At 38.4% G+C, this 13,768-nt stretch overlaps 1 protein-coding gene and 1 pseudogene across 1 annotated transcript; both read right to left on the minus strand.

The window, feature by feature from the left end:
* Nucleotides 1–5,638, minus strand: part of LOC100949544 — a 7,864-nt pseudogene extending 2,226 nt beyond the window's left edge.
* A 776-nt stretch (nt 5,639–6,414) lies between these two features.
* On the minus strand, nt 6,415–7,350 carry LOC100949866 (olfactory receptor 2L13-like). The gene has a single exon (XM_003803441.1). The coding sequence runs from the start codon at nt 7,348–7,350 to the stop codon at nt 6,415–6,417; it is 936 nt and encodes a 311-aa protein (XP_003803489.1).
* Between the last annotated feature and the right edge of the window lie 6,418 nt (nt 7,351–13,768).

Consider the following 13,768-nt stretch of genomic DNA (forward strand, 5'->3'; position numbering starts at 1 on the left):
GCAGAGAGCTCAGGAGGGATGCTGAAGTCCTGAAACCATGCTGGATGGCATATAACAAGTTTATGCTTCTTATGGGGGAAAAAATTCTAGGGAGTTGTTTTAGGATCAGGGATATCTCAGATCAACAATGAGGACTGGGAGGCACCAAAAGAGATCAAGAATGATTATGGGTTAATCATAAGATGCATGGGTCAAGGGTTTGTCTAAGGAGTTAGAGATATCAAGGCCATTTCTACCATTCTCTCTCATACACATTCTGGCAATATCCTACAGCTACTCTTATATGAGGCCACATCTGTCAGATGAAGTTGTGTTGTCCATTCACTGTGCTTCATACTTCCACTGAAATGGGCTGGAGAAACATATCTGGGCAAGTTTTCTCATTGATATTACTCAGTCCTTGTTTAGCCACTTTCATGAGCAGGCTGCATCATTACCTCTAAAATAATGTCTAAGTTCAGGTGAACTTCCTGGGTAAAATGCCATCACTGTCTAGAAGTGTCAAGTACAGAAATGCTCTTTACTTTCTGAGACATGATAGGAAGGTGAGGGAATTTGTAAGATACAGTGCAAAATAAAAATCTAAGGCTTCTTATTCAGAGAGCAAGAAAAAGTGCCATTGAAGATATGGAAATGTAAAGACTTTTTTTCTTTACAATTAAAGATTTTATTACAAAATCTTCAATTGATCATAGGCTCAATTAAAGATAAAATAAATTGAACATAGGATGTTCCTGGCTCATTTTTTCTACAAATTGTTTAATGGTTAGAAAACTATCTACTTTTAACAAGTTAATTTTCAATCAGTACAATTGAAGGCTAGTGGCAGTGGTTGATGCCTATAATCCTAGCAGTCTGAGAGGTCCAGGTGAGTGAATTGCTTGAGCTCAGGAGTTCCAGACCAACCTGAGGTAGAGTGAGACCTTGCCTCTAAAAATAGCCTGTTGGCTCACCTTGTAGCTCAAGCGGCTAAGGCGTCAGCCACCAGAAGTTGTGGGTTCAAATCCAGCCTGGGCCTGCCAAACAATAATGACAACTACAACTGAAAAATAGCCGGGCGTTGTGGCAGATGCCTGTAGTCCCAGCTACTTGGGAGGCTGAGGCAAGAGAATCGCTTAAGCCCAGGAGTTGGAGGTTGCTGTGAGCTGTGATGCCATGACACTTTACCCAGGTCAACAGCTTGAGGCTCTGTCTCAAAATAAATAAATAAATAAAATAAAGAATAAAAGTAGCTTGTTGGCTTGGTGTCCATAGCTTAGTGGTTAGGGCACCGGCCATATACACCAAGGCTGGTAGGTTCAAACCTGGCCAGGGCCTGCCAAACAGCAATGACCACTACAACAAAAAGATAGCCAGACATTTTGGCAGGCACCTGTATTCCCAGCTACTGGGAGGCTGAGGCAAGAGAATCACCTAACTCTTAACTCTTGGGCTCAAGTGATTCTCTTGCCTCAGTTTGTCTATTTTTAGAAGAGATGGGTTCTTGCTTTTGCTCATGCTGGTCTCAAACTTGTGAGTTCAAGCAATCCGCCCACCTCGGCCTCCCAGAGTGCTAGCTAGGATTATAGACATTTCTTGCTCTGGTATTCAATTAGTTAACATTTTGTGAATGTCACAAGGATGGACTCTGGGACAGAAGGGAAAATTTGCCTCCCACCACCAGTCAGTGATGCTAGCAGGAAGATCACACCTTCTCTTCCCAGAAGTGGCCACTTGTATGCCATGAACTATTCTAAGATATGTGTGTGTGTGTGTGTGTGTGTGTGTGAACATAGGAAGGTCGGGCCAGTTATTTTGTGTGCGTGCTACCTGAGCTAATGTGTGCAAGCACTGCTGCTGGACTGAAACTCTGTATTAATGCTGCTGTTTCCCTGCTCACATGTGTGCTCAGAGAAGAGAATTATTAAAACTTTCAATGTAGTAATAGTAGTGCATTAAACCAAGTAGGGGGCCCTTCTGGGTGTGGAACCCTGTGCAGCTGCATAGGTCACATGCCCATGAGGCCAGCCATAAGAAAGAAAGAATGAGGGGTGGTGCCTGTGGCTCAAGGAGTAGGGTGCCGGCCCCAAATACTGGGGGTGGTGGGTTCAAACCCAGCCCTGGCCAAAAACTGCAAAAAAAAAAAAAAAGGACAGAATGACAGGATAAGAAGGAAATGGCATAGTGAGGATGATGAGGGGAATGTGCCATGGTCTGAATGTGTGTCCTCAAAATTTCTATGTTGAAATCCTAATCCCCAGAGTGTTGGCATTGGGGCCTTTAGGGAGATGATTAGGTCATGAAGATGGAGCCCTCATAAATAGAATTAATGCCATTATAAAATTGGCTCTCAGGAGCATTGTTACTACCTCTTGTACAGCAAGAAGGCTCTATCTAAATTTTAAAACAAGACCCGTCAGACACTGACTCTGCAGACACTGTAATCTTGGACTCCTCAGACTTCAGAATTTTGAGAAATAAATTTGTTGTCCATAGGCTATCCAAAGTCCTCACCCCAATGGCTTTCTTCCAGGTCCTTATCAATTTTTCTCTATATTTGTCTTTGCTTTTATTTAACAAAATTACACACATATATATTTTGATGCTCATTAGTTTTTTAGCTCAATTCTTAGAAAAGCTCTTGCTTATATTTTTCCTCCTTAGTAACCCATCAGGGATCATATTAATATCCCATCATCAGAAATTCTGATCTTTGTACGAACTAGGATAAAAGGATTATATAACCATTTATCAATTAATTAGTGGAATCAGAGTGATTCTTACTATTTGCCAGGTATCAGCCCTGGTTAAAAAAAAAAGTGAAGAAATGCTATGGGGAAAGTAGATGATAAAGGGGAGTAACGAATGAAGTATTTTAGAAAGAGAAATGTGAAAAATTAATGTAGTCAAGGAAGATACAAAAGGAGGGGAGAATTGCATTTTTAAGGAGTCAGGATAATAGTCTCCTCAAGGAGGTGACAATAAAACAAAAATTGGAGCAAAGTAAAGTGCATGAATCAGGACCACAAAATTCATTAATCCTACAAGAAGCTAGAACTCTCTTTGCCTAAAGCGATGTGAGGACTAAAACTGAATGTTGAATGGGTCTATTTCCACGTGCTTTGAATAAGTGCAGAGAATAATGGTCAGTTTGTCCCAGGAGTAATTAAAAAAGTCTGTGAAGTATACAACATATCTTGTATAACACCACACATTCATCATCCATTGATTTTTGACAAAGATTAAGAACACACACTGGAGAAAGAATAGTCTTTTCCACAAATGGTGTTAAAAAAATTGGATACCCTTCATGCAGAATAAAATTGGACCCTTATTTCACACCATAAACAAAAATCAACTATTAAAGACCTACATGTAGTGCCTGAAACTATAAAACCACTGGATGAAACAGGGGGATCAATGCTCTACCCCATTGATCTGGGCAGCAACATCTTGTATATGACCCCAAAGCACAAGCCACAAAAGTACAAAAATAAACAAATAAGAGTATATCAAACAAAAAAGCTTCACAGATAAGAAAACAATTAGTAGAGTGAAGAGACAATCCATAGGTCAGGGGAAAATATTTGTAGGCCATACATCTGATAAGGGCCCAGTATCCAAAATCTGTGAAGAACTCAAACAGTTCAATGGCTGGAAGACAAATAACCTAATAAAGAAAATGAGCAAAGGAGAATGTTCTTCAAATTCTACAATACAGGTAAATACAAAAGATGCAAAGTTTAAGCATCCTATGTACTCAATACTGTGTTGAAACTAATAGGTCAATAACTACAGGTCCACAGGAGATAAAAACACAAATTAAAGAAGGGGGTAGGGGCTCAGTAAGTTCACACCTAATGGGTACAATATAGGGGTTTATGACACACTTCCTGGGTGAAGGACTCAACTGCAACTCTGACTTTTCCTCACAAACACGAAGAATGTAACCTAACTGTATGTACCTTCATATTAATCCAAAATGTTAAAAAATGGGATAGACACTTCTCCAAAGAAGACACACAGATGATCAACAGATATACTAGGAAAAAATGCTCATCATCACTGATCAGGAAAATGCAAATTAAAGCCACAATGAGTTATTGCCTCAAAACAGTCAGAACAGCTCCTATAAAAAAAAACCAAAATATGGCAAGTGTTGGTAAAGGTGTTGAGGAAAAAGAACCCTTGCGTACTCTTGGTGGGAAATTAGGTTAGTACAGCCATTAAGAAAAACAACATGGAAGTTCCTCAGGAAGCTAAAAATAGAATAACCATATGATCCAGTGATCCCATTTCTGAATACATAGTGTATATCCAAAGGAATTGGCATCAGCAACCAAAGAGGTATCGGCACTTTCATGTACAATGCAGCATTATTCACAACAGCTAAGATAAGGAAGCAATCTAGATATCCATTCTCAGATAAATGGACACAGAAAATGTGGTATTTATACACAATGGAGTACTACTCAGCCTTCAAAATGGGGCAGGGAAGGGGGTTTTGTGATTTGTGTGAATATGGATTAGCCTGAGGGACTAATGCTAAATAAACTAAACCAGGCACAGAAAGGCAAGGTAGACTCCAGAGAAATAACTCAGATGGTAATACATAGGTTATATGTTAAGTTTGAAATGGATTAAAGTCTTGAAAACAGAGATTAGGAAGTCAGGGAAAGATATTGAGAGAGGAACTTGAGCAATGAATGGAATAGACTGATTCCTCTGAGACCTCCTTTATTTTCCATAAACACCAGAACCCGTACATACACCCATTTATACAGAAAGTTGAGGTAATGTAAGTGTATTAGTGAAATAAGAGTAGTAAAACTCCCATTAAACATGAAAGCCAAGTATATCAGCATAGACCTGGGAAGGTCACAATTATATTTCACATGTTTCTGCTAAAACCTGAAGCCTCTGTTTCCATTTTACTTTTTGCATGTAACAGCTACCCAGTCATTGTCTTGAATATAACTTGAATATAGAAATGAATGTGGATTATTCTCATATTCTTATTCAGGTTACTTAATCTCAATATTTTAATTGAAATGAGAAAAAAAGCCAAATAGCTCTCTCTGCATAGTTTCATAAAAGAATAAAATGAAATCCAGATATCAATTACCATCAAGATGCATATGCTAGCCCGGGTGCTGTGGTTCATGCCTGTGATCCCAGCACTCTGGGAGGCTAAGGTGGGTGGATTGCTTGAGCTCAGGAGTTCAAGACCAGTCTAAGCCAAGAGTGAGACCTCATCTCTAAAATATAGCCTGGCTCGAGGGTAGCACCTGTGACTAAAGGAGTAGGCTGCCGGCCCCATATACCAGAAGTGGACGGTTCAAATCTGGCCCTGTCCAAAAAAAAAAGAAAAAAAAATATAGCCTGGCATTGTTGCTGTCACCTGTAGTCCCAGCTGCTTGGAAGGCTGAGGTAAGAGATTCGCCTGAGCCCAAGAATTTGAGGTTGCTGTGAGCCATGACATCACCACACTCTATGGCAAGGAAGGGAAAGGAAGAAGGAGAAAAGGGAGAGAAAGTGAGACTGTCTCAAAAAAAGAAAAAAAAGAGAAAAAAAGATACACATGCTAAAAATAAGCAGAACAGATCAGCAAACTTACAGACACCCCTTTAACATGCTCGTTTTGCTTGCTGCTTCTCATCCCACCATCAACATCATATGCACCACAAATATATTGTCATACACTGCAGCACACATATGGAATGTCGGAGAACATTTTATTGGCTACTGTAAGGCCATGCTGTCTAACGACTTAGACCAGTGGTTTTCACCTGGTGTGCCATGAGAGGATCTTAGCTGTGCTGCAAAATAATGTAAAGATCATTTATTAAATTATTTTCAAAAGACGTTCAAAGCACATTAAGGATATCCTTTTTTAATTTCTTTTGATCAATATAATTTAAGTGTGCTGTGGAAATTTAACTACAGGTTTAAGTGTGCCATGAGATAAAAAAGGCTGAAAAAAAAGCCAAAGACACCAGCCCCATGTTGTTATTTGGCACGCGACTTGTGTATAGTCCCATTTGCAGTGTACTATCTAAATAAGCACAAGACTTTGAAGGCTTAGAATGAAAACAGAGTAAAAGATTGCACTAATGATTTTATGTTAATTACATGTAGAAATTATGTCAATATGAGTATAAATATTACTACAGGAATAATATACATGCAAAAATGTAATGATGCATATAACATCTTAAAATAATAACTACATGATTAATATCAATGTCAATGTTAATAGTAATAATGTTTTGTATTAAATAAATGTATACTGTAAGTTAATTTTTGCTAGTTTAATATGACTATGACTACTGGAAATTTTTAAATTATATTTCTATTGGACAACACTGTTCTAAGGTGTTCTAATCAATGTGTAAAAGGGAAGTATAGAAAGGGACATAGGGACAGCCATAATTATTATTTCAGGGAAGAGGATTTCCCAAACACTCTTGTCATGGCCCCCAGGACTTCCTTATTCTTCAGGCTGTAGATAATGGGATTGAGCATGGGTGTAAGGGTGGTGTAGAAGACTGCCAGGATCTTATCTTCTGTAGGTGAGCGGAGATTCCTGGGCTGAAGATAGGTGAACACAAAAGGCATATAGTAAAAAGTGACTACCGTTAAATGTGTTGAACAGGTGGTGGAGGCTTTTCTTCTCCCCTCCTTTGAGTGCATATGGTAGACAACAAACAGGACCCGGCCATAGGAAGCAGTGATACCAAGGAAAGGAAGAAGGAGAAAGAGGGTCGTGCTCACAAAAACCATGTCCTCATAAACCCAAGTATCTATACAGGCAAGAGGCAACATGGCTGGGACATCGCAGAAGAAGTGATCTATAGCCCTTGACCTACAGTAAGGAATATGGAGGGCATAGACGGTGTGTGCCAAGGAGTTGATGGAGCCCAATGTCCAAGATCCTATGATCATCTTCACACATGTCCTTGTACCCATGCGGCTGGGATAATGAAGGGGATGGCAGATGGCCACGTAGCGGTCATAAGCCATGGAGGCCAGGATTAAGCCTTCAGAGCCAGCCATGGTAAGGAAGAAGAAGCTCTGCACACCACATCCCAGGAAGGAGATGCCTTTCTGGCCTGAGAGGAAGTTGAAAGCCATCTTGGGGACAGTGGTGGAGATGTACATCAGGTCCATGAGGGAGAGCTGGCTGAGGAGAAGGTACATCGGTGTGTGGAGGTGGGAATCCAGGCGTATGAGGTGAATCATGGTCAGGTTACCCACAGAGGCAATGATGAATATGAGGATGGTAAGGAATAAGAGAAGGTGGCCAGTTTGATTCAGGGGAAACAGCCCCAACAAAATGAAGTCACTTGAAGTGTGATTCCATTTCTCCATGAACACTTACTGCTTGAATTTCCTTGAAAAACAAACAAACAAACAAAACCCCAAAGCACAAAACATAAAAAAAACATGAGAATGAAAAGGAGCTCACTTTATCATAGAATAAATTTCTTTTCCTCTAACACTGCTGTTTCTGAGTCAGTTTAAATATCTGAACTGAATTTTCCCTTTCCAGTTGTGTTTGGTAAACATCTCACCAAGTCATAGGTATGGTCTTTCAGTATAACATAGGCAGCAAAGATAAATGAGATGACTGCAGCTTTCCTTCCTAGATCTGTAGGTCAGACATATCAATTGCAAGTTATCAACAACTTACTGGAACTGAGGAATACAAGGAGTCTTGCTTTCCCCTGTGTCTCAATCAAAAGGGTATATTTATAATGGAAACCGGTATGTGTGACTAGGAAATTTTCTGTATGTTTAAACTGTAAGTTCTTAGTCTCCCAGCCCACTTCTACATCTTTGGTTTCTGGTCTTCTTTCCCCAGCTGGCTCAGCCAGATCAACCTTAACCTTGATCCTATGCTTGAGAATTTGCCACTCACGTTCCTTAAAAGCATTCTGTGCCTTTCCTAAAAATGTGCCTCCATCCAAAATCATTGTCCTCAAACTTTAAAATATTGCATGTTCTATAAGATATAGCATAAATACAAAATATTATTTAAATATTCTGTATTCCATAATGTTATCACCATTTTCTGAAGCTTTATGAAACTCAAATTCAAATGTATAAATTCATATACATTTTTCTTTATCTAAGTAAATTATACACAATAAAGGCCACAGATTACATAATATGCATTTTTTCCCCATTCTATTGTCCAAACTACAAGCAACACCTACTGTGGTAATAGAAACACAATAAGAGAATGGAGATTACATTATGTGTGGCATCGTTGAGATGCCACAAATTATATAAACTCTTCTTCACATTACTTCATTTGTTATAATACTTCCACAAAAAAATTTTTGTAAATTTATTTACTGATAGCTTCATTTTCTAAATAATAAAAGTAGCGTCTATAGATGTGAAAATGACTTCATCAATATACACTGGGGAAAAGAATCCTTATTCAATAAATAGTGCTGGGGAAATTGGATAGCCATGCATAGGAGAATGAAATAGGATATAAATCTCTCAGATATTAATTCAAGATGAATAAAAGACTTAAATGTAGGGCATGAATCCATATGAACTGCAGAAGAAAATGGAGGAAAAACTCTTCTAGATATCAGCCTAGGCAATTTATGAAAAAGACCAATAGCAATCATAGCAACAACAAAAATAAGTAATTGAGAATTGATTAAACTAAGAAGTTTCTGCACAGCCAAAAAATAATAAACAGCAAATAGACAACTTACAGAATGGGAGAAAATATTCACATGATACACATCCAGTCAAGGGTTAATAACCAGAATCTACAAAGAACTCAAACAAATCAGCAAGAAAAGATTAAAAAGCTATTAAAAAGTGGGCAAAAGACAAAACCAGAAACCTTTCAAAAGGAAATAGGAAGTGGCCAATAAAAATATTGGAAAATGCTCAATGTCACAAATCATTAGGAAAATGCAAATTAAAACCACCCTAAGATATTATCTCATTCCAGTGACACTGACTTTTATCAGAAAGTCCAAAAACAATAGTTATAGGTAAGAATGAAGAGAAAAAGGAACATTTACACACTGCTGGTGGGACTGCAAAACAGTACAACCTCTATGGAAAACAGTATGGGAATTGCTCAAAGAACCAAAATAAACCTATTGTTTGATGCAGCAATTGATTTTATCAAAAAGACACCTGCAACTAGAATGTTTTACAGCTCAATTCACGATCACAAAGATGTGGAACCAGCCCGAGTACTCATCAGTTCATGAGTGGATTAACAAAAAGTGGCATATGTATACCGTGGAATATAATTCAACCATCAAAAAGGATGAATTAATGCCTTTTGCAAAAATTTGGATGCAACAGGGAACCATTACCCTAAGTGAAGTATTTTGAAAATGGAAAAACAATCACCACATGCACTCACTATTGAACTATAACTAACCAATCAGCCCACATGTGCAGAGCGGGTAGTAAAACTTAACAGAAATCAAGGGAGAAAGGAGGGCGGAGGGAGAAGGGGTGAAAATCTATCTAACGTGTACAATGAGCACTATCGGGTGATGGGCACATGTATAATCCTGACTCAAGCATTATAAGATTAACCCATGTAACAAACAACATTTGAACTCCTGTAAATTCTCTAGGGTAAAAAAGAAAACGAAAATTAAAACAAATACTGTTGGCAATCGAATCAGATTTTGAGCCCGTGTTATAACCTACTTCAAATGTCTAGTAATTTCCACAACCTATTTTAAATGCTTGGTAATTTCAATATCTCAAATTTAAAATTTGTTTGGTAAATGCCTTACTGTGCGTACAATATCTTGTTCACTTCAAATTGTTTAATTATGATTCTTCTGCAGAAGGTGAGGCCTGCCTCCATGTTTTAGACTAGGTGGAAGAAGACATCAGGTAAGGATTAGAGAGAAGGCTTTCCCCCTCCTGTAGCTTGGTTTCCATGCTGCAGAACACTCAAGAGCTTGCAAACCTATCCGACTAGAAAAGCTGTGTGAGCCACAGGGCACTCTTGATTCATACCTTATGTATGCCTTCAAATTTAATTAAATGAAACAATAAAATAAAAACTGAATGCTGGTAGCGAGGCGCAGCAGCTCATACCTGTAATCCTCGCACTCTGGGAAGCCTAGGTGGGTGGATTGCTTGAGCCCAGGAGTTTGAGACCAGCCTGAGCAAGAGTGAGATCCTCTCTCTAACAACAACAACAACAACCACCACAAAAAAAATAGCCGGGCATTGTGGGAGACCAAGGTAGGAGGATCACTTGGGGCCAGGGAACAGAACAACACAGTAAGAAAAAAAAAAAAAAAAAAAAAAAACAGAAAAACTACCTGGGTGTGGTGGTTGATGCCTGTAGTCTCAGCTACTGAGGAGGATGAGGCAAGAGGATCACTTGAGCCCAAGACTTTAAAGTTGCTATGAGCTATGATGTCACAGCACTCTACCTAGGGCGACAAAGGGAGACTCTGCCTAGAAAAAACTTTAAATGCTAATATTTAAAATAAAGATATCAAAAAGGGAAAAAAACATGAAAAATCCCCTTTTCTGGCAATTTCTTTTAGCTTTTTTATGCTTAGGCCTTTTCTTGGGAATTTTTATTTGTAACTCAAGTCTTAATAGCTTATTTTCTTCTCACTATATCTTCTCAGTTCTGACAATTTGTCTTTTCCTTCACTCAGTCTCTCGAATATGCATCAGTTGTGATTGTTGTACTTCTGATATTGTCAACACAGGTTTGACTTCTTTCTTTAACTCATGTTGGTACAAGACTTCCTATTTTATGTGTGTTCTCTGTCTGAGCGAACACCAATGCCACATTTTGTCCAGATAGTGATTTGGGTAGTCATCATAGGTTATTGATTTTTCACCAGGAAAAAGCAATTAATCATTTGTTGTAAATTATTCATGTTTAATAACTTGAAATTAACAGTTACTTCATACCACCTTGCTAAGCATAAATAAACCTGTGAAAGAGATCTTACCACAGAAAAATGAGAATACATGTTTATGGCTGTCTAATTGATTAATAGTAATAATGAAAAGTGCATAGTCTGGAGCATCACAGGTAGGTACCTAGTATCTGGGACACAGAGGCTAGATGGTATCACTGGTATCCTCTGCTTCTTATAACATTTTAGAAATAAAAACTGATGACCTAACATATAAAAGTAAAGCATATGATCACCATCATTATGATATTCTCATTCCCTCAAAAGCTATGCACCAAGTTTCTTTTCAATAGTAGTGCTGGTCAGTACTGATTATGCTTTGGTGACTAAAACACACAGATTCTACAGTCTATGTTAAAATTTAGTAGGTGATATAGACAATAGACTAACAAACTCAAACACACAATCTGATGATGTGTTGTGATTAGTATTATAAAGAAAAATACAGGGACAGCACAAAGTTGGATAAGAAGCTTCAAAAAACAACACTATAATTAGGCTGGGAGCAGTGGTTTGCTCCTGTAGTCCTGGCACTCTGGGAGGCCGAGGTGGTGGATTGACTGAGCTCAGGAGATCAAGATCAGCCTGAGCAAGAGTGAGACCCCATCTTTACTAAGATAGAAAAACCAGCCAGGCATTGTGGCAGGGGCCTATAGCCCCAGCTACTTGGGAAGCTCAGCCAAAAGATGATGTTGTGAGCTATGACACCAGGACACTCCACTCAATGCCACAGAGGGAGACATTGTCTCAAATAAACAAACAAACAAACAAAAAACTCCACTATATAGAGGTAATAATTGAGCAAGTCAAGTTAAAAAATATTTTTCTCAGAGTGAACAGCAAATAGAAAGCCCTGGAGTGAAAACCTCTCCAGTGTATTAGGACATTAGCAAAGGGAAGAGCATTTCTGAAGCACCGAACATAAGGACGTTTGTGTAGTAAAAGAGGACTTGGATTTCCTTCTAGATGAGCAGAGTAGCCAGGAAATGTGCCATGATTTTGCTTACATTTGTAGAACTCACTCAGATGAGTAGAGAGTTGTGAGGAAGAAGAAGAAATGGAGGAAATAAAAGCAGCCAGAAATGGTTTTAGTTTTAAAAAAGAAAATCATGCACCTGGGGACCTTCTGAGGCCTGGGTACACTGGGACAGTTGCTCAGCTATTTCATAATACAGTAGTACCCTAGGAAACATTCCATCTCTACTGCCTCACACAGTGACAGTGTGACTGTAGGCTGTCCACATACTTACCTGATGAAATGAACCAAATATCTGTCTTAGAATTAAATTAGTATGATCATTCATACTGATAAAATGTGCCTGTATTAGTTCCCAAATCAGTCTTTTGCACACATGCCCTGAAAATTAAAAAGCCTTTTGGGATACTTTGTTTCTTTGTTTAATCTAGGTTAAAATTCAGGGAAGAAAGATACTAGCAAGCCTCCCAGGAGGTGTTTCTCAAAAGCAGGCACTGAACTAGTAGACTTGGCTCTGAGTTTGTGTATATTGTGTGTCTTCCCACATACATGTTTTGATTCTCTGCTGCAAGTGTCATAAAGATTGTTTGATTGTAGTTACCAAGAAAACTACTTTTTTTCCTAAACTGAAAACTAGTGTATTGTCAGGCAGTGGAAGAGAATATTAAATTCCAGTAACCTGGGACTTGAAGCTTTTAGGGGATGGGATATTGAAGTTGGAGAGTAAGGCCTATTTCCATTGACTTCCAGCATCTTTTCATTGGGTTTGGGACCTTATTTATTGCCCCAGAATTATACGAAGGACCACCCTCTTGGTTTGATTGTAACTTGGAGAATATTGTTCCTGTGGCTACAAAAAGGGTCTAAGATTAGTGTCTTCCTTGATCACTCTTGTTGACCTAAAGAAAAAAACTGAGCAAAATTAATGAAGAATTTATTTGGACCAAGGTGAACATTGTACTCCAGAATCACTTTCAAGTTACCCTGGAAAGTGCTCCAGAGAAAAAAGAGAGGCTTAAAGTTTGTTATTGTTGTTGTTGTTGTTGTTGTTTGTTTTTTAATGAAAAATCAAGAGGGGAGTAATTACTAAATTTTTTTGTTAGGAATTCTCATTGGTTTATAGAAATAACATTGATTAGTGATTGGATATCATTGAACTCTAGGGTATGAATTAGTTTCCAGAACACGGCATTGTTAGGTTAATTTATGGCTACTTGGCTCAGTCAGTCTGAAGCTCACATAGCAAGTAGTTTTTTTTTTTTTTTTTAATTGAATGGTAACTATGTACATTAATGCACTTCTGGGGTATAGTGTGGGGTTTTCACATGCAATCCGAAATGCTTCCATCAATTCTACTCTTAGAAAAATTCACTTGTACCCCTGTAAGGTAAACCTCAGAAGTGATAGCAAGTAGTTTTAAGAGGTGATTTTAGCTCAAGGGAGACTGAGATGTGACTGCTGTCACATTTCTTTGCCTCTCTGAGCCTGATAATTTAAAAGGGGCTCACAGTCCCCTGATTAAATTTTTTTTCCTTTCTCACTCTAAAAAGCATTATGAGATCTAATACATGTAAGCATAATGAGTGAGTGGTCCTAAACGTACTTTTCAAAAATTACAAATAAAATACACTTTCAAAAAGTCTGATAGACAATTAGCCCAAGATCAATAAGCAACATTTTCACCAGAGCCTCAGCTAACTCAATCTCAACAACTTTATAGGACAGTTTTGAAGGTGGAATAAAGAGAGCTCTGTGCATTAGGCACATAGTAGGTCCTCAGTCAGTGTCAATGTCCTCTGGTCAGTTTTATCTTAACCATCAAGAGGCCTTCAGCCCAGAGAAATTAGGTGACTTAATTAAG

This window comes from Otolemur garnettii, unplaced genomic scaffold, assembly GCF_000181295.1.
Source record: "Otolemur garnettii isolate 467f Iridium unplaced genomic scaffold, OtoGar3 scaffold00304, whole genome shotgun sequence".
Taxonomy (NCBI): domain Eukaryota; kingdom Metazoa; phylum Chordata; class Mammalia; order Primates; family Galagidae; genus Otolemur; species Otolemur garnettii.

What these genes read in the sequence shown, in the direction of transcription:
- LOC100949866 (XM_003803441.1), bottom strand. Translation starts at nt 7,350, where the DNA reads ATGGAGAAATGGAATCACACTTCAAGTGACTTCATTTTGTTGGGGCTG.